Source organism: Pelobates fuscus, chromosome 10 (genome assembly GCF_036172605.1).
Source record: "Pelobates fuscus isolate aPelFus1 chromosome 10, aPelFus1.pri, whole genome shotgun sequence".
Classification (NCBI taxonomy): Eukaryota; Metazoa; Chordata; class Amphibia; order Anura; family Pelobatidae; genus Pelobates; species Pelobates fuscus.
In genome coordinates, this window is record NC_086326.1 from 147,542,782 (window position 1) to 147,565,562 (window position 22,781).

The 22,781-nt window shown below is 37.2% G+C and overlaps 1 protein-coding gene across 1 annotated transcript; it reads right to left on the minus strand.

Annotated features, from left to right (window-relative positions):
- Window positions 1–1,214: 1,214 nt before the first annotated feature.
- On the minus strand, window positions 1,215–22,469 carry LOC134574854 (oocyte zinc finger protein XlCOF22-like). The gene is made up of 6 exons (XM_063433907.1): window positions 22,416–22,469; window positions 21,791–21,825; window positions 12,621–12,765; window positions 11,852–12,040; window positions 11,670–11,748; window positions 1,215–2,620 (listed from the first exon to the last, which is right to left on the minus strand). The coding sequence occupies exons 1-6, from the start codon at window positions 22,467–22,469 to the stop codon at window positions 1,218–1,220; spliced, it is 1,905 nt and encodes a 634-aa protein (XP_063289977.1). The 3' UTR covers window positions 1,215–1,217.
- Between the last annotated feature and the right edge of the window lie 312 nt (window positions 22,470–22,781).

Sequence of the window (22,781 nt, forward strand, 5' to 3'; positions counted from 1 at the left end):
GATATGACCTAAACAAATGTTTTATAAAAGATACACCCCTTTGGTTCAAAATTCTAATCTCAATTTCAAATCTGTTTCTAAATGTACAGTGTATGATTCTGATTGGCCACCTAACTATGATGTCATCTTGGCGCCATTTTTTAAAGTACTAGTGTACCTATTTAAACTATTCTTGTGCCAGGTTACATGTAAAACCATTTTGATAAAGCCCCAGCGGTGAAACGCGTTATGGTTATTTTATATTGTGTTTTAAATAATAAATGATTTTTTGGTTAGATATATGCACCATTATCATTTTTTATACACAACTATAAATTTTATTATTTTTCCTGGCATTTTTATACTACATATCCTGAAGTGGGGATTATACCACTAACGCTATCCAAAAAGTGCAGTAAGACCTGCACTCCTTTTGTGAGTATATTCTATCTTATTTTATTCATCACTTAAAATACCATCAGAGAGCACTATCTGCTGTTTTTATCTCCTTCTCCTGCAAGCTGGACCAAACCCCTGAAGGACAAGCATTAACAAGCACCAACAAATCCTATAAGCGGGGATTGTTCCGCTGTATGCCTACAAACCCAGAGCTGGCTATAGCTCATCTAAATGTGAGTGTAATACTTAAGATCTAATTCTACTACGTTTTACTGTAATACACTCCGCACGATTGGTCCTCTTTTCTTGTGTCTTCCATATTACAAGACGGTGTGAACCATAACAACTAGAGAAGCCACCCCCACAGCGGATTTAGAGACTAAAAACCATTTGATCTTCGGACACACATTGGAACTTTTTTATTATATTTCTTTTTATTATTTTTATTGTTGTACAGTCTTTTACTGGTTATATATTTTTATCATTGGCGCAACCTTTCTCTGTTTTCTACCTTGTATTCTATGTATAGAGGGTTAGAGGGTTACCCTCTATAAGGTCGCTGCCTGTTCAATATATTATTAGCGCTAACCTACACCCCTTTTTTCTTTTTCAATATTTTCTTTTACACTTTGGTTCTGCATACAATTAAGAATAAAAACAGAGTTATTTGCTAAAGGGAGAAATCAAAGTGAATGTTATTTTTAAAACCCGAGTAGTAGAATTACAGCCACATTAAGCAAATTTTTTAAGTACCGTCATTTTAACTTTGAATCTAAAATTCATGTTAAATTCTCACAAGTCAAAAGCCCTGAAAAACTGCTATCCTATGTGATTCACATTTAGAGCAATAAAAATGTGTTCTCTCTTGTGTGCATCAATTGATGAGCCTTAAGAGCTGAATGATAAGCGAAACACTTCCCACATTCTGAACATGAATATGGTTTCTCTCCTGTGTGAACCCTCTTATGAGTCTTAAGAGTTGAATGGTCAGTGAAGCATTTCCCACACTCTAAACATGAATATGGTTTCTCTCCTGTGTGAATCCTCTGATGTATCTTACGATATGACATCTGACTAAAGCATTTCCCACATTCAGAGCAACAAAATGGTTTCTCTCCTGTGTGAGTCCTCTGATGTATCTTAAGATTCGACATGCGAGTAAAGCATTTCCCACATTCAGAACAAGAAAATGGTTTCTCTCCTGTGTGAGTCTTCTGATGATTCTTAAGTTTTGAAAGTTTTTTGAAACGTTTGCCACATTGTGAACATGAAAATGGCTTCTCTTCTGTGAGAATTCGCTCATGATCCTTAATTTCTGACATGTAATCGATTGATTTCTGCTTACAATAATCATGTGCAATATAATCTGTACTGGTCATGTTTTTTCCTTTGTGAACACTCTGATGTCTAACAAGATCTGAATTGGTAGATGAAACATTAGCGCCACCAACACAGTTACTATTTGCTTTGTTTTGTGTTTCAGCTCGACAAGTTGGGTCAAAAAGGTTCAAGATGGTGAGATTTCCATCTTGATATGAGACCAATTCCTTCTTAATATGCATAGATGGATATTCTGTCAGTGTATGATCTGTAGGTGTATAAATGTCTCTCTCTCTGAGATTTCTTTGTTTATCTGATGTTGATTCATAATTTGATGTATAGTCCATCTGTTTATCACCTGTGGGTTTATAAATCTCGGTGCTTGTAAGAGTGCTGGAATGACAAGAGGCTGATTCTTCCTTAATAAGGTCAGGCGGATGTTCTGTCTGTGTATGATCTGTGCGTAGATGAATATCATTGCTTATAGGAATTTGTTTTTCATTTGATTCTGATTCACACTTTGATGTATAGTCCATACGTAGATGTCCCTTGACTGGATAAATGGCAGCTTCAGCAAAATTAGTTTCTTCCCATGAGTCTGATTCCTCCTTAATATGAGTAGATGGATATTCTATCTCTGCATCTTCTGTGGGTGTATAAATGTCTGTGCCTGGGAGGTTCCCTGCCTCACAAGTGCCTGATTCCTCCTTAATATGAGTAGGTGGATATTCAGACTGTATATTTTCGATGGATGTATTAATGCCTCTGAAATTTTCTTCCTCAGATTCTGTTTCAGGACTCAGAGATTTACTGCTTGTGGTAGTGACGGCCACACAGCTGATTTTATTATCTTCGGTTATACAAACTGGAGAAGAAACTGAAGGGTCATATTCACCGGTTTCATTTCTGTTCATGGAACCATCTATTGGAAAGAAAATACTCAAAATTAGAACATTTTCTTAACTAACATCGTAAAAAAAGGAAAACGTCTACAGGTCCTGATAAACAATTTGGCCAATTTGTTTAGTACTTTGAATTCTAGTGATGTAAGCCATAGGCCATGTGTGATCAGCGCATGTTATATATAGGGGTGGAGGGGGTTTTCAATCACAATTTTTACCCACCATAACCTGTGGCGGAACCAACCTTGCCACTGTGCACTGGAGGAGCCTGGTTGACTGCCTGCTGCCTTTTGACTATGGACCGGCATTCAAATACTTTATTTTCCTATGCAGAAAGGTCTATTCATGTATTTCTGCCCTGGCGTTCGGTAGATTCTCTGATTTACTGAATTAACTCATTTAACACAGATAGCTATGCCATGGAGCCTATTTGTGTAATAAAATACTTTGGCTCCATTGCAATTGAACTGTATGTGTGTGGTCTGATCGCAATTCAGTAATAATGTGCGCTCAGACCTAAGCTATCTGGGGATATGTTGCATGTCTGTATTTTATGTAATAAATATAACCTTGTGTATTTTATTGTATTGTTATGGGCAAATGCAAATATTACAAGTTTTAGAATGAAATGTTGTATTTTTTAAACTGTGTACTTTGTCTTTAAGAGATATTGCAAATTGACAAGGTGTTAGAAATGGAACATATGGTTTTTCATAGATGTTTCTTTAAGCAATAACCTCAGTGCATAATATGTTTGCGCCATTTTGTCCCAGACGAATTACAATAATAATGCATAAACAAGCTTCAAGGCTATACTATGACTCTTTTAGTACAAAATATACTGTGGAAACCCCAAGTTAATGGAACTTCCCCAAATCCGGGAATCTCCCACGACTATGCACTTACGTCTTAGTATAAACAACAGATAAGCTATTCAGACTTTAAGATGCCATCTTGAACTAAGTCAGGAAAATTTCCATGACGTATGCACACTTTAGTTATGGCCTTGTATGTTTGCCAAGTTAAGGGAGGTCCTCAAATGAATAAAGTAAAAGAAGTGTTACTTTTTCATATATGAACTATGGTGACCCTAAAATGGAGACACCTAAGGTATAAATAGGTGTACTTTTAAATGTTAAGAAACAGAGGAGAGACTTGGAGACAGACGCTGCTCCATCTTAAAATAACAGAGAGGCTGACATGATGACATGTTCAGAAGGGTATGTTAACCTATTAATGATATTTGCAAGCATTTAGTTTAATCTTATAAACTCTGCTATAATGGATTTTATATGTCTATATTTATATTTTTATATAATAAATATCTAAAAGACAAAACTATTGCTTCCAAGACAATCCTTATTTTATATTGTATTCTCAATTATTTATATATGTTAAATAGAGGATCTCTTACACTAACTATATACAATTATGGCTAAGATATCTGTATGGTTAGCCCTACTAAGTTCTATGCTTTAAGACATTATATAGTGGTAAATAAGGGAACCACCTGCGGTTACAGTATTTTACGGTCTTTTTACTGCCATGTGCTTAATGGAGTTTTGCCTCTGTCCTTGGAGATAATTGGATTATTTCTCAATTATCTCCAGGATAGAGGACTCTGTGGAACTGGTTTTGGGCAGAAAAGCCATGCTTCATTTGGTCACAAAGGACTTCGATCTATCTTTTGAACCAATGGACCAATTTGGATGATTTTGACATATGTTTGTATTTGGAGTATACTGATTCGGAAAATGTAATGTGAATGTGATGCATACTTTCAAAGTTATGAATAGTGTGGAAAAACTGTATTCCTCTGCCTGTGATAATTATATTACCCATTGTGTTCAGTAATCATATCACAGGCAGAGGGGAGGATTTTGTGTGGGAGTGTCTGTGTGTATTGTACAAAAATATCGCTAAATATTGTTCCAAAGAGGTAATCTCCCACCATTTTTTCGTTTCTTTCTCTAAAAGATGTTCTAATTTTTCAAATTTTTTTGAAAGAGTATTATCTATTGGAATAGTTTGTTGATGGAATAGTACATTTATTCTTTTATTGCGTTCCTGTCGCATTTCGTGATAGACATTATTAAATGCCATCTGGGTATACAATACAGTAACAAGTGAGGAACAATAAACACAATATATCAAAAGATGTACTGTATAAAGAAGTTGGTCTAAAAATAAAACTAAAAGAGATTTCAATAGTTTTCCAAAATCTCTACCCAATTCTATTCCTGAGCCACATGGACAAAAAACTACAGATTTTAAAGGGAATAATTATACAGAACATCATGCTAAAATTTCTCAAGATAATGATCAAAAAAAAATCATGGTCCACATACCATGTACACCCATCAGTCTCCAGCTTTTTTAGGGAGGGGGCGAAACCAAAAGAAAGAAAACCCATTCAATACAACAAACAGGTTTCAGGTTTTAAGCTCTCCAAAAAAGAAAAGACCTTACACAGAACTAGAAGAGACAGACGACCTATTATCTCTAATATCCTCAACACCCTTACATCAACAATAACCAAGACTCCATCAGGTATTTTTAATATATCAGGTGTAGATTTAACACCACAAGAACTATCTTTATTGGATAAGGGTTTAAAATTCGCCCCTACTGCAGGTATAAAACCTTTTGATCTTTTCATTGATAATCAAAAATACCTTAAAAAATTAACTGTAAAACGTTTTTTTGAGAAACGTAATTTAAATCAGAAAAATTATAGTACTTCAGAGCAAATTAATATTATAAATACAAAAAAAAATCAGATTCCGTTTCAGAAGAGGTCTCCATAGTACATTCATCTCTGAAAAACAAGTGTAATTTTTATCCTTCTTATGAAAGGGGAAAATACCTAGAAGTATTCAATGATTTAGTCCACACGGACCTTGACAAAATACAATGGAAACAAACAAAAAAAAAAAATGTAATTTAACTAACAAAGAGAGACATGCCTTAAATAAACTGAAAAAAGATTCTAAACTGGTGATTAAGGAGGCTGATAAGGAGGAGGTACGGTCATCATGAGCAGAAAATATTATATGCAGGAGGCACATCGAAACTTGAAATATGATAATACGTATAAAATACTGGATCGAGATCCCACCAAGCCCTTTATGGAGGATCTTCGGTGTATACTCCAGATGGGACTTGATGGTGAAATTATATCCACACAGGAGTTCCAATATATTTTCAATCCTTCATGCAAAATAGCTATTTTTTACTTTCTCCCTAAAATTCATAAGTGTTTGTTAACTCCTCCTGGCCGCCCAATCATTAGTGGGGTAAATTCTTTGTCTTGTAACCTCTCCGAATATGTAGACTCTTTTTTAAAACCTTTTGTGCCTTTGTGTCCCTCTTTTATTAAGGACACAAAACATATTCTTCAGACCTTACAATCTTTCACTTGGAAACCGTCCTATATACTAGCTACTGTGGATGTCACCTCCCTGTACTCCAATATCCCCCATGCAAAGGGTTTGGAGGTTATCAGGGATGTGTTAATCCAACAACATACTTTCAGTTCCGTACCAATTTGTCCTAAACAAGAATTATTTTTGGTTTGACTCTATTTTTTATTTACAGTTGTGTGGCGTCGCCATGGGGACGAGGTTCGCCCCCAGTTTTGCAAACCTGTATGTGTCACATTGGGAGGCCTCTTGCATCCGTTTGGGACCTTACCCTGGGGGGGACCTCGTCCTCTGGCGGCGCTATATAGATGATGTACTTATCATTTGGGAAGGGGATGTTAAGGTCCTTGAAGGTTTCATTAAAATTATAAATTCCAACCAATACAATTTAAAATTCACTTCTAATATTCATGCAGAAACCATAGATTTTTTGGATTTAACTTTGTATGTAAAAAAAAAACACTCTCAATAGTAAGACTTTTTTTTTTTTAAAAACGATTGTAATACAGCGATAAAGAAAACCAGTTTACATAATCCTACATGGCTAAATAATGTCCCTAAAGGACAAATAACCAGGATGAGAAGAAATTGTTCTAACACCCAGGTGTTTGAAGAACAGGCCAAAATAATAAAAAATAGATATTTAGAAAAAGGCTAGAATACGGAACAAATAGAAAAGGACATCACACAGATAAAGAGTAAAGATCGCACAGAATTTTTAAAGGATAAAAATAGTAGACAAAAGGACAAAACAAAAAACACTTATACCGATTTTGCCTTCATAACCAAATACAACTGTCAAGCCAAAAAAAATAGAGAAAATCCTCAATAAAACATTGGGCTATTCTAAAAAAAGACGACATTCTGGGAAAAATAATACCGGAAAAAACAGTAGTTATATATAGAAAAGCGGACAACTTAAAAAAAATCAACTAGCACCTAGTCTTTTACCGAGACAGATAACAAATCCAAAAAACTTCCACCACTCGCAAAGAAATCCAGGTTTCCATAAATGTGGCTCGTGTTCTACATGTGTCCATCAAAAAAGAAGGACTGATTCGTTCGTAGGATCTTATACCAACAAGACATATACTATAAAAAAATTTATACATTGCACATCCACATATGTGATTTATCTACTACAATGTGGATGTGGGGCTCAATACGTGGGGCGAACCACCAGAAAACTTCACATCAGATTTCGTGAACATTTCAATAACATTAGGACAAATAAAATAGAACATAGTGTACCCAAACTTTGTAATTCCTGTATTTTGGTCAATTGGTCTACCTTTATTGCCATCGGTATAGACCATATCTCCAATAATTGGAGGGGAGGAAATAAATTTAACGATTTAGCTAAAAAAGAAGCTTTTTGGATCTATACCCTAAAGACCCTTGGGGAAGGTCTTAATCAAGATATTGATCTAACAGGGCTCCTCTAATATTGGAACTCATATATATTTTAAGGTCTCTTAAAGATTCTGCTTTCCAGAATATTTGTCCTGGACATTTTTAGGACCATGGGGTAGTCTAATTTTATTTTTCCTTTTTTGGTGATGTAGATGTTTTCTTCTTTTGTAGTTATATTTCCATCGATATCCCTATATGTATTGCTGTACATTATGTACATGAAATTCATTGTTGTCTCTTTTGCAGAATGTGTGTTGTTGAACCAAAGAGTAACACATACAAGTTCATTATTTGCATATGGGCATCAAAGAATGTTGGTTGATAGCACTGTTAATACAACCATTATATGTATATTATGTATATTTACAGGTTGTCTATTCGGTTTTTGTATTTATTTAAAATTTTACTTGGAATTTGTATTAATATTTTCTGTTGGGTCATGTGTATATATACAATGATATCTCCTTGGGCTAGTATATGTGCCCAAAATGTTATTGAGTTACAGAATGCTAAATAGATACAATTGTTTATTGTGCCTTTTTATGTGTATTCCGTCCCTCCCTTGGAACGCTTTTTGTTTTCCCCTTGCCGTTTTTCGGCTTGGGCTAACATGCGTTCCAAGGTGGAACGCGGAAGTTGGGTATGCCTCTTTGCCGTCAGAGACATTGGCGCATGCGTTCCAGAGTGGAACGCGGAAGTTGAAACCAGCCGCGTCACGAATATGAAATCAGCCAATGAGAGACAGATTCAAACGAAACCTGGAAGTAAGCGATATTTTTTCGCGGCAAAATCAAGTATTACCTACCTTTACACGGATATAAAAGGAAGACGTCCTCCACCTATCTGATACCCCTGATGAAGTCTTGATAAAGACGAAACGCGTTGGATTAAGGATCTGGACTTCTTGTTTCCAGTTTTATTTCTTTTCATTTTATGCACATATCCTTTGGCTGCGTTGTGATCATCATTCTGTTTGCTGTTCCTATGGATACTTCATGGTTCCACTTGCTAGTGGATATATGCTGACTGACTGCAGTTTGTATGTAAGTGCAATCAGTGGAATAAATTGTTTTTGTTTTTAACAATATTGCCCTATATGGTTTCTTTCCATTCTGAGGATCTGACATATAAAAGTACCTGTGGCAAGAGAGACAAGTTCTTCTTAAAGACACCCCGTGGAATATTCAGGGGAGATAAGCGCAGATCACCAGTGGCTCTTGTAAGTTCTCTACCTCCGGGCTTGAGTCACTTTTTCTCTACATACTTCACTATTGTGTTTTTTTTTTTAATTCTCAGATTGTTCCAGAATATTCCCTGTTATACAGGTTGTATTGTTTCTGTATTTATGAGCGACCCCCTTCTTTGATCTATACTCTTCCTTTTTGGTGTTGTATAGATTTGTTGTGTTTAAACTATATTGGTGTAAGTGAGGTAAACCTTTGGGGCATTAGCTTTTTCTTTTGGTCCTTCCTGGGTTTTATACAGTACATCTTTTGATATATTGTGCTATCTATTTGGCTTTTTATGGGTTCCTAAGACCTTGGGAATTTACCATTGTTTGTCAAGGAGATACCACACACAGCCTTAAAACCTCACAACTCATTAAAGTAGACGATTATTACATTCTCACAATCCCATCTACCAAAACTAATCATTCCCTACACCCCACTATCATTCCTCTCTTTCCAACAGACAATGCTTGGTGTCCAGTTAAGGCACTAGACCACTTACGGTCAAACCCATAACACGCACTTACCAGACTCACCACTCTTACAACTACAAGGGCGCCCACTCACTACAGCAAAATTCACCACGCATGTTAGAATCTTATTGGGAAAATTGGGTTACAACCCAGCTTCATTCTCCGGGCATTCCTTTCGCATAGGAGCCGCTTCATCAGCTTCTAGGAACTAACACCCCGGTCCACATCATAAACAGACTGGGCCGCTGGAAGTCCTCTATATACAATATGTACATTCCACGACCAGAAAGAGAACTTCGCCGAGCCTTCAGGAATTTAGTCATGTAACAAATGCAATAAAGTGTGTGTTTTTTTTAACTTCTCTTTGCCCTCTTTTATTTACAGGCCCACTCGTACGTTGGTTTCGGCACACCACAACCAACTTTTATCTCAGACACTATCCATTACATATTAAATTCCGAGCACAAGTAGGAAGGCCATTAGGCCTGAATGTGTGGGAGGAGTAAGTCCCCTACTTAAACTCCCAGCCCCTACTCACCTCTGACGTTCAGCTGATTGTAATTATAACAGGGTGTAGGTGGGTGGGGACATTCTCCTTGGTGGGCCCTATTTTATTTACAGGCCCACTGGGACGTTGGTTTCAGCACACCACAACCAACTTTTATCTCAGATATTAAACTCCGCTTTTAGAGCGGTCACATGGCCCCTGGGGGTCCTAATTTGCAGAGGGTCTGTCAGACAGTCCCCCCAGTGAAGCATAAAACCGATCACCTGGGAACGGCAGCAATCGGTAAGAACATGGGAGAGGGAGGGAGGGTAGGGGTTAATTTTTATTTTAACTCAGTGCCTCGACCCCTCAAGGCACTCAGTACAGGCAGAGCATCGTAACCTTGAAGTGATCGATCACTCGGGAGCCAGGCAGTGAGGGGGTTATTGCAGCGATGCCTTGACATCGAGGCATCGCTGCAATACCATTAGAGCTGCTGCAAGCAATCATGGTCGATTCCAGCGCTCCAATTCCCTGTGGACATATCAGGTACGTCCCTGGTCACTAAGGGGTTAAAGGGATGTATGCACCACTCAGTTTCAGAACCTCATGTAGCTCATCTGTCCATCTGGAACCTCTATAAATGGCCACAGCTGATAGAGGGGAGCCCCAGGTATCAGCAGGTATCTGGCACTACCTGGTGTGAGCAATGATATTACCCTGCTCACACCGAAACATTAGGATGTATCAATGCGCCCTAACAGCGTTAAACCCCGGGATAGTTAGAATGAAATGACGAATCGTATTAATGATAAAGTGTTAAAAATGGACACTGCTATTTATTTTAGTTTTTAAGATGTTGAATAAAGGACATATACTATTTGAATCTGCCAATGTATATATGCTATTGCAAAAATGTATATATTATAATTACTGTTGAAAACACAGTTGCAAAAAAATGTCATGATAGCTTGTGTCATGAAGTACAAAACAAGCAAACTTAAACGGTGTCTTTCTGGGGTTAAATTGCACCTATCACTGGTGTCAGAGGGTCTGAGCAGCACTAACTCAGCCATTGATGAGAAACAGCAATGTTTATATTTGTTAAAAAGGTCCTTTTAGTGGACTATCAATCACACAACCTTGTGAAGATTCTCAATACTTGAAAGTCTTTAACGTTGGTGTTGCAATGCGTCTAACGGAAAATGAATAGATTCAATGCCACCAGAGGGAGCAGGGGGAGAGTTCTTACCAGAAAGTTCTAAAGTCATAATCACAGATTGTAGAGGTTCGACTTGAAAAGATCTCTATTATTTAACCAATCAATTATTGCAGTGGGAAATCTCCACCGATTAGCGAGGGGAGTTTCTACCTAACATGCAGAAGAAATTGTAGAGACTGTTTAAACAAAAATGGCTTCTAGTCCTGTAGGCGTCAACTTTCCTGGACCATGCAGCAGTAGAGATGTCGCGAACTGTGCGCCGAACTGTTTGCGAACTGTCCGCTGGCGAACAATAGCGTGTTCGCGTTGAGCGAACATATGCGATTTCCGGTCCGCCCCTATACGTCATCATTGAGTAAACTTTGACCCGGAACCTCACAGTCAGCAGACACATTCCAGCCAATCAGCAGCAGACCCTCCCTCCCAGGTTGTGTCTGCTGACTGTGAGGTTCCGGGTCAAAGTTTACTCAATGATAACGTATAGGGGGCGGACAGGAAATCGCATATGTTCGCCCAACGCGAACACACTATTGTTCGCCGGCGGACAGTTCGGCACACAGTTTGCGACATCTCTATGCAGCAGCCATCCAGGAAGAATACCCTAGGACTGAAATGGTAGATAATAAAAATCCCACCAGTATTCCCAGTTAGTCCAAACAAGCAAACAATCAGTGGCCACCGCACGTGACTTGTATAACAATATCTGTGTGATCCATGTAAAAGATACCGTTCAGATCTCACACTGTGTACCGGGTGTTTGATGATATAAGTGAATGATATCTGCTCTATAACCAAACACATTGCTGATTAAACATCGTCTCACCCAAGGAGATGAGGGGGTGGTGACTCTCCATCATCACTTCCTTGTAAGTTTCCTTTTTCCCTTTTAAATGCTTCCAAACCTACAAGAAATAACAGACAGTGAGATCCCACCATCTTTATCCAGTCACCATCCAGACACACCCTTGATTTTACTCTATGATGTCCCATTCCCAGCAGCCTCACCTCTCCAGTCAGCAGGTGGATGATCTGATTGGTCAGTTCCAGGATGTTCTGCTCATCGTTTCCCTCATGTATCAGTGAGTGAGGTGGACACACCGTGTTGGAGCTCTGGGTCTTGCAGGATCCTCTTAACACACAGGGACTGCTTCTCTGTATAGTAGGATCGTCAGATCTCTTCACAACAATGTAATCCTGCACATAAAGAAACATGTATTAAAATATCTCTCCTATAAACCTATATTTCACTCGTTACACAGGATGTCACTTTGTTACCTTGGAGTTATTTATAAAGTCGTTTCACTATCTTTTCCCTGAAAGGGGAATCACATTAATCCTGCTAGTATGTGCTTCTACCACCCACCTCTGTCACTGCTACCCCGGTCTGTGTGTGCGATGCCGGCCTTCTCCATCATAAAGTCCTGTATAGTGCACAGGGCTGAGAAATGCTATGCTAGGGCTACCTGTTTATAATCATGTCTTATCACAATCCCCACATTTATACCGTGACCAAACTTTAACACCAACAGAAAAAAATTCCACAAATCTCAGTATTGCAATCCAGCACCGCTAATGACCCACAATCTTATATGTTTTATTTCTACATTGACACAGGGTCTATCTGGCTACTATAATAGATTTATTAATCACATGTTTATTTAAATATATACCCAGTATCTACTGCACAAATATATCCATAATAAGTCTCAGAATATCCATGTTAAAGCACAGGATAAAAGTGTGTAGTTGCTGTGACATTCCCAGAATCCCTCACCTCTCCAGTCAGCAGGTAGTTGACCTCCAGGGTCAGATTCAGGAACCTCTCGGTCATCGGATTCCTGTTTGTCATCATTAAGCCAATCAGGCAGCCTGAGAACAGGCTCTGGGGTTGTGCACAGGAATTAGAATATTCGGTCAATCTGAAAATAGAGATAGAATGAATTTAAATTTACACTTGAAATAGATAAAGACAGACAATAAAATTACTGAACATAAAACATGGCTATATATGTACCCCCAATACATTATATACACAGTATTTACAGGGGGTGTATATTTACCCCATACATTATATACACAGTATATACAGGGGGTGTATATTTACCCCATACATTATATACACAGTATATACAGGGGGTGTATATTTACCCCATACATTATATACACAGTATATACAGGGGGTGTATATTTACCCCCATACATTACATACACAGTATATACAGGGGGTGTATACTTACCCCATACATTATATACACAGTATATACAGGGGGTGTATATTTACCCCATACATTATATACACAGTACATACAGGGGGTGTATATTTACCCCATACATTATATACACAGTATATACAGGGGGTGTATATTTACCCCATACATTATATACACAGTATATACAGGGGGTGTATATTTACCCCATACATTATACACACAGTATATACATGGGGTGTATATTTACCCCATACATTATATACACAGTATATACAGGGGGTGTCTATTTACCCCATACATTATACACTCAGTATATACAGGGGGTGTATATTTACCCCATACATTATATACACAGTATATACAGGGGGTGTATATTTACCCCATACATTATATACACAGTATATACAGGGGGTGTATATTTACCCCATACATTATATACACAGTATATACAGGAGGTGTATATTTACCCCATACATTATATACACAGTATATACAGGGGGTGTATATTTACCCCATACATTATATACACAGTATATACAGAAGGTGTATATTTACCCCATACATTATATACACAGTATATACAGGGGGTGTATATTTACCCCCCATACATTATATACACAGTATATACAGGGGGTGTATATTTACCCCATACATTATATACACAGTATATACAGGGGGTGTATATTTACCCCATACATTATATACACAGTATATACAGGGGGTGTATATTTACCCCCCATACATTATATACACAGTATATACAGGGGGTGTATATTTACCCCCCATACATTATATACACAGTATATACAGGGGGTGTATATTTACCCCATACATTATATACACAGTATATACAGGGGGTGTATATTTACCCCATACATTATATACACAGTATATACAGGGGGTGTATATTTACCCCATACATTATATACACAGTATATACAGGGGGTGTATATTTACCCCATACATTATATACACAGTATATACAGGGGGTGTATATTTACCCCATACATTATATACACAGTATATACAGGGGGTGTATATTTACCCCATACATTATATACACAGTATATACAGGGGGTGTATATTTACCCCATACATTATATACACAGTATATACAGGGGGTGTATATTTACCCCATACATTATATATATATTTCCACATACATTACAGGTAGTTCCCATTGATCTCACATTAGATACATAGAACATTATATTTGAACATTTCCTTTGTGTAACTGTATAGGAAGCTCATCATATAACAATAGTCACCTGACTGGCAGCTCCTCCCTGTGTTTCCCAGCACTGTATCCACTACCCCATACATTATATACACAGTATATACAGGGGGTGTATATTTACCCCATACATTATATACAGGGTGTGTATATTTCCCCCATACATTATATACACAGTATATACAGGGGGTGTATATTTCCCCCATACATTATATACACAGTATATACAGGGGGTGTATATTTCCCCCATACATTATATACACAGTATATACAGGGGGTGTATATTTACCCCATACATTATATACACAGTATATACAGGGGGTGTATATTTCCCCCATACATTATATACACAGTATATACAGGGGGTGTATATTTCCCCCATACATTATATACACAGTATATACAGGGGGTGTATATTTCCCCCATACATTATATACACAGTATATACAGGGGGTGTATATTTCCCCCATACATTATATACACAGTATATACAGGGGGTGTATATTTCCCCCATACATTATATACACAGTATATACAGGGGGTGTATATTTCCCCCATACATTATATACACAGTATATACAGGGGGTGTATATTTCCCCCATACATTATATACACAGTATATACAGGGGGTGTATATTTACCCCATACATTATATACACAGTATATACAGGGGGTGTATATTTACCCCATACATTATATACACAGTATATACAGGGGGTGTATATTTACCCCCCATACATTATATACACAGTATATACAGGGGGTGTATATTTACCCCATACATTATATACACAGTATATACAGGGGGTGTATATTTACCCCCCATACATTATATACACAGTATATACAGGAGGTGTATATTTACCCCATACATTATATACACAGTATATACAGGGGGTGTATATTTACCCCATACATTATATACACAGTATATACAGGGGGTGTATATTTACCCCATACATTATATACACAGTATATACAGGGGGTGTATATTTACCCCATACATTATATACACAGTATATACAGGAGGTGTATATTTACCCCATACATTATATACACAGTATATACAGGGGGTGTATATTTACCCCATACATTATATATATATTTCCACATACATTACAGGTAGTTCCCATTGATCTCACATTAGATACATAGAACATTATATTTGAACATTTCCTTTGTGTAACTGTATAGGAAGCTCATCATATAACAATAGTCACCTGACTGGCAGCTCCTCCCTGTGTTTCCCAGCACTGTATCCACTACCCCATACATTATATACACAGTGTATACAGGGGGTGTATATTTACCCCATACATTATATACAGGGTGTGTATATTTCCCCCATACATTATATACACAGTATATACAGGGGGTGTATATTTCCCCCATACATTATATACACAGTATATACAGGGGGTGTATATTTCCCCCATACATTATATACACAGTATATACAGGGGGTGTATATTTCCCCCATACATTATATACACAGTATATACAGGGGGTGTATATTTCCCCCATACATTATATACACAGTATATACAGGGGGTGTATATTTCCCCCATACATTATATACACAGTATATACAGGGGGTGTATATTTCCCCCATACATTATATACACAGTATATACAGGGGGTGTATATTTCCCCCATACATTATATACACAGTATATACAGGGGGTGTATATTTCCCCCATACATTATATACACAGTATATACAGGGGGTGTATATTTCCCCCATACATTATATACACAGTATATACAGGGGGTGTATATTTCCCCCATACATTATATACACAGTATATACAGGGGGTGTATATTTACCCCATACATTATATACACAGTATATACAGGGGGTGTATATTTACCCCATACATTATATACACAGTATATACAGGGGGTGTATATTTACCCCCATACAGTATATACACAGTACATACAGGGGGTGTATATTTACCCCCATACAGTATATACACAGTACATACAGGGGGTGTATATTTACCCCATACAGTATATACACAGTACATACAGGGGGTGTATATTTACCCCATACATTATATACACAGTACATACAGGGGGTGTATATTTACCCCATACATTATATACATAGTACATACAGGGGGTATATATTTACCCCATACATTATATACGCCGTATATACAGGGGGTGTATATTTACCCCATACATTATATACGCCGTATATACAGGGGGTGTATATTTACCCCATACATTATATACGCCGTATATACAGGGGGTGTATATTTACCCCATACATTATATACGCCGTATATACAGGGGGTGTATATTTACCCCATACATTATATACGCAGTATATACAGGGGGTGTATATTTACCCCATACATTATATACACAGTATATACAGGGGGTGTATATTTACCCCATACATTATATACACAGTATATACAGGGGGTGTATATTTACCCCATACATTATATACACAGTATATACAGGGGGTGTATATTTACCCCATACATTATATACACAGTATATACAGGGGGTGTATATTTACCCCATACATTATATACACAGTATATACAGGGGGTGTATATTTACCCCATACATTATATACACAGTATATACAGGGGGTGTATATTTACCCCATACATTATATACACAGTATATACAGGGGGTGTATATTTACCCCATACATTATATACACAGTATATACAGGGAGTGTATATTTACCCCATACATTATATACACAGTATATACAGGGGGTGTATATTTACCCCATACATTATATACACAGTATATACAGGGGGTGTATATTTACCCCATACATTATATACACAGTATATACAGGTGGTGTATATTTACCCCCCATACATTATATACACAGTATATACAGGTGGTGTATATTTACCCCCCATACATTATATACACAGTATATACAGGGGGTGTATATTTACCCCATACATTATATACACAGTATATACAGGGGGTGTATATTTACCCCATACATTATATACACAGTATATACAGGGGGTGTATATTTACCCCATACATTATATACACAGTATATACAGGGGGTGTATAATTACCCCATACATTATATACACAGTATATACAGGGGGTGTATATTTACCCCATACATTATACACACAGTATATACAGGGGGTGTATATTTACCCCATACATTATATACACAGTATATACAGGGGGTGTATATTTACCCCATACATTATATACACAGTATATACAGGGGGTGTATATTTACCCCATACATTATACACACACTATATACAGGGGGTGTATATTTACCCCATACATTATATACACAGTATATACAGGGGGTGTATATTTACCCCATACATTATATACACAGTATATACAGGGGGTGTATATTTACCCCCATACATTATATACACAGTATATACAGGGGGTGTATATTTACCCCATACATTATATACACAGTATATACAGGGGGTGTATATTTACCCCCATACATTATATACACAGTATATACAGGGGGTGTATATTTACCCCATACATTATATACACAGTATATACAGGGGGTGTATATTTACCCCATACATTATATATATATTTCCCACATACATTACAGGTAGTTCCCATTGATCTCACATTAGATACATAGAACATTATATTTGAACATTTCCTTTGTGTAACTGTATAGGAAGCTCATCATATAACAATAGTCACCTGACTGGCAGCTCCTCCCTGTGTCTCCCAGCACTGTATCCACTACCTCTGCACGATCTCACAGTAATGGGGCTTCTCAGGATAAACACACAGCAGCTGCTCAAACCTCCAAACACAGATACTGGGAGCCAGAATGTCATGGGCGCTTTAATATGACGTCACTGGAAAACACACTACTGAGCGGCCATCTTTGTTTAGGGCAACAGGAAGTGAGGGCAGGTCCATATGCATGGGAACAAGTAATCAAATAATTTACTAAAAAAAAAATACATGTCAGATCTCTAAAAAATTTAAATAGACGCAAAAAAACTAATTTAAACCAATATATTGAATTAATTGATTAGTTCTTCCATGCTGCCCAAGACAAAGATGGCCGCCCATTAGTGTGTTCTCCAGTGACGTCATATTGAAGCGCCCATGACATTCTAGCTCCCAGTATCTGTGTTTTGAGGTTTGAGCAGCTGCTGTGTGTTTATCCTGAGAAGCCCCATTACTGTGAGATCGTGCAGAGGTAGTGGATACAGTGCTGGGAAACACAGGGAGGAGCTGCCAGTCAGGTGACTATTGTTATAAGATGAGCTTCCTATACAGTTACACAAAGGAAATGTTCAAATATAATGTTCTATGTATCTAATGTGAGATCAATGGGAACTACCTGTAATGTATGTGGGAAATATATATATATATATATATAATATATGGGGTAAATATACACCCCCTGTATATACTGTGTATATAATGTATGGGGGTAAATATACACCCCCTGTATATACTGTGTATATAATGTATGGGGTAAATATACACCCCCTGTATATACTGTGTATATAATGTATGGGGTAAATATACACCCCCTGTATATACTGTGTATATAATGTATGGGGTAAATAGACACCCCCTGTATATACTGTGTATATAATGTATGGGGTAAATAGACACCCCCTGTATATACTGTGTATATAATGTATGGGGTAAATGTACACCCCCTGTATATACTGTGTATATAATGTATGGGGTAAATATACACCCCCTGTATATACTGTGTATATAATGTATGGGGTAAATATACTCCCCCTGTATATACTGTGTATATAATGTATGGGGTAAATATACACCCCCTGTATATACTGTGTATATAATGTATGGGGTAAATATACACCCCCTGTATATACTGTGTATATAATGAATGGGGTAAATATACACCCCCTGTATATACTGTGTATATAATGTATGGGGTAAATATACACCCCCTGTATATACTGTGTATATAATGTATGGGGTAAATATACACCCCCTGTATATACTGTGTATATAATGTATGGGGTAAATATACACCCCCTGTATATACTGTGTATATAATGTATGGGGTAAATATACACCCCCTGTATATACTGTGTATATAATGTATGGGGTAAATATACACCCCCTGTATATACTGTGTATATAATGTATGGGGTAAATATACACCCCCTGTATATACTGTGTATATAATGTATGGGGTAAATATACACCCCCTGTATATACTGTGTATATAATGTATGGGGTAAATATACACCCCCTGTATATACTGTGTATATAATGTATGGGGTAAATATACACCCCCTGTATATACTGTGTATATAATGTATGGGGTAACTATACACCCCCTGTATATACTGTGTATATAATGTATGGGGTAAATATACACCCCCTGTATATACTGTGTATATAATGTATGGGGTAAATAGACACCCCCTGTATATACTGTGTATATAATGTATGGGGTAAATAGACACCCCCTGTATATACTGTGTATATAATGTATGGGGTAAATGTACACCCCCTGTATATACTGTGTATATAATGTATGGGGTAAATATACACCCCCTGTATATACTGTGTATATAATGTATGGGGTAAATATACTCCCCCTGTATATACTGTGTATATAATGTATGGGGTAAATATACACCCCCTGTATATACTGTGTATATAATGTATGGGGTAAATATACACCCCCTGTATATACTGTGTATATAATGAATGGGGTAAATATACACCCCCTGTATATACTGTGTATATAATGTATGGGGTAAATATACACCCCCTGTATATACTGTGTATATAATGTATGGGGTAAATATACACCCCCTGTATATACTGTGTATATAATGTATGGGGTAAATATACACCCCCTGTATATACTGTGTATATAATGTATGGGGTAAATATACACCCCCTGTATATACTGTGTATATAATGTATGGGGTAAATATACACCCCCTGTATATACTGTGTATATAATGTATGGGGTAAATATACACCCCCTGTATATACTGTGTATATAATGTATGGGGTAAATATACACCCCCCTGTATATACTGTGTATATAATGTATGGGGTAAATATACACCCCCCTGTATATACTGTGTATATAATGTATGGGGTAAATATACACCCCCCTGTATATACTGTGTATATAATGTATGGGGTAAATATACACCCCCCTGTATACACTGTGTATATAATGTATGGGGTAAATATACACCCCCCTGTATATACTGTGTATATAATGTATGGGGTAAATATACACCCCCCTGTATATACTGTGTATATAATGTATGGGGTAAATATACACCCCCCTGTATATACTGTGTATATAATGTATGGAGTAAATATACACCCCCTGTATATACTGTGTATATAATGTATGGGGTAAATATACACCCCCTGTATATACTGTGTATAGAATGTATGGAGGTAAATATACAACCCCTGTATATACTGTGTATATAATGTATGGGGGTAAATATACAACCCCTGTATATACTGTGTATATAATGTATGGGGTAAATATACACCCCCTGTATATACTGTGTATATAATGTATGGGGTAAATATACACCCCCTGTATATACTGTGTATATAATGTATGGGGTAAATATACACCCCCTGTATATACTGTGTATATAATGTATGGGGTAAATATACACCCCCTGTATATACTGTGTATATAATGTATGGGGTAAATATACACCCCCTGTATATACTGTGTATATAATGTATGGGGTAAATATACACCCCCTGTATATACTGTGTATATAATGTATGGGGGTAAATATACAACCCCTGTATATACTGTGTATATAATGTATGGAGGTAAATATACAACCCCTTGTATATAATGTATGGGGTAAATATACAACCCCTTGTATGTACTGTGTATATAATGTAATGGGGGTACATATATAGCCATGTTTTATGTTCAGTAATTTTATTGTCTGTCTTCTTCTATTTAAAGTGTAAATTTAAATTCATTCTATCTCTATTTTCAGATTGACCGAATATTCTAATTCCTGTGCACAACCCCAGAGTCTGTTCTCGGGCTGCCTGATTGGCTTAATGATGACAAACACAAACAGGAATCAGATGACCGAGAGGTTCCTGGATCTGACCCTGGAGGTCAACTACCTGCTTACTGGAGAGGTGAGGGATTCTGGGAATGTCACAGCAACTACACACTTTTATCCTTTATGTTAACATTGATCTGGAGATAATTATTACAGGAGTGATTTGTGAAGTAGATACTGGGTAGATATTCAATAAACAGATGTTGATTAATCTATTTTGCTCAGACTTGTAAGATATACACAATGTGTTTGTGTAGAAATAAAACATACATGGCTATGGGAACAAGTTCTTATTAGTGCTGGATTGCAATACTGAAATTTGTGGAAATCGTTTTGTCTATTTCGTTTTTTGTGCAAGTGACTTAGCAAAATGTCTTCTCCCTCAGGTAGGTGTCCTCAGTTGTTAGATTGGGCGATTAAAACTCACATCGAGTCCCACCAAGCCCACATCAGCTGATTGACCTATAGAAACACAAAGAATAACAAAATAGAAGACATGAGAGTGGCCATGTGTGGTGTATTGTTATAGGTAGTGAACCCGGAACGTAGTACAAGGTAATCACCCAAGTTCTGAGCCAAATAAGAATAGTCCAGCTTGTATGTTCTTTATACCATTTGAGAAAGCCTATATTGGTGAAACGCGTAATGGTTATTTTAAATTGTGTGTTTTAGATCAATTAAAGTCTTTTACTAGTTTTATTTTCCTGGCTTTTTTTTTTTTTTTTTTTTTTTATTTCTTTATTTTGTGCGAGTGATCGCGTAAGGGTGACATATGAAACACTTCACAATTTTTACAATCAAACATAGTATAATTTTTACGATTAAACAAGGTTCCATTTCGGTATTCCACTCATTTTTATAGTTATATCAACTGGATTTCCCTCTTATGGGCAGGGTGCTTTATGGCAGTCTACGTTTATAGAGGGGTCTGGCCTTAGATCTCGTAGTGCCTCATAGATCTTATCGCGGTATGGCTGTGAGGAATCAGCTGCACTGAGGCCTTCATTGAGGTTGACAGTTAGCCTGCTAGCCTTCGTGCGCTGTAACTATACGCTTGGCGTACTATTGCTAGGGTGGAAGGCCTGGGGAATGGCCCGTGCAGGCATCGTATGTTTAGTGAAAGCGTTATGTGCTTTAGGCCATTGCATGTTGTGGGGGGAGTAGTGTAACGTAATACAGGGCTAGTCCGTCAGCTTACGGAGCCAGATTATACCTTGGAGGGGGGGGGAGGTTGGGTGTAAAATCTGCATTTTAGGCAATAGTCAGTCTTACGGTCCACCAACAGTGCGGACGGTTAACATGGGTGTCTGTAAGTCCCGCACTTAGGTGGGTGAGGTGTTCATCTCCCGTCTCCCCCTTCCAGGAACAAAAGGAGTGATTCCCGCAACTGTCCATGCTGGACGCTCTGTGCGTAGTGC

What these genes read in the sequence shown, in the direction of transcription:
- LOC134574854 (XM_063433907.1), bottom strand. Translation starts at nt 22,469, where the DNA reads ATGCCTGCACGGGCCATTCCCCAGGCCTTCCACCCTAGCAATAGTACG. An exon ending in TGGGCTTGGTGGGACTCGAT is followed by an intron (nt 12,766 to 21,790) that starts GTGAGTTTTAAT and finishes CTCTATTTTCAG; the next exon opens with ATTGACCGAATATTCTAATT. An exon ending in TCCACCTGCTGACTGGAGAG is followed by an intron (nt 11,749 to 11,851) that starts GTGAGGCTGCTG and finishes TATTTCTTGTAG; the next exon opens with GTTTGGAAGCATTTAAAAGG.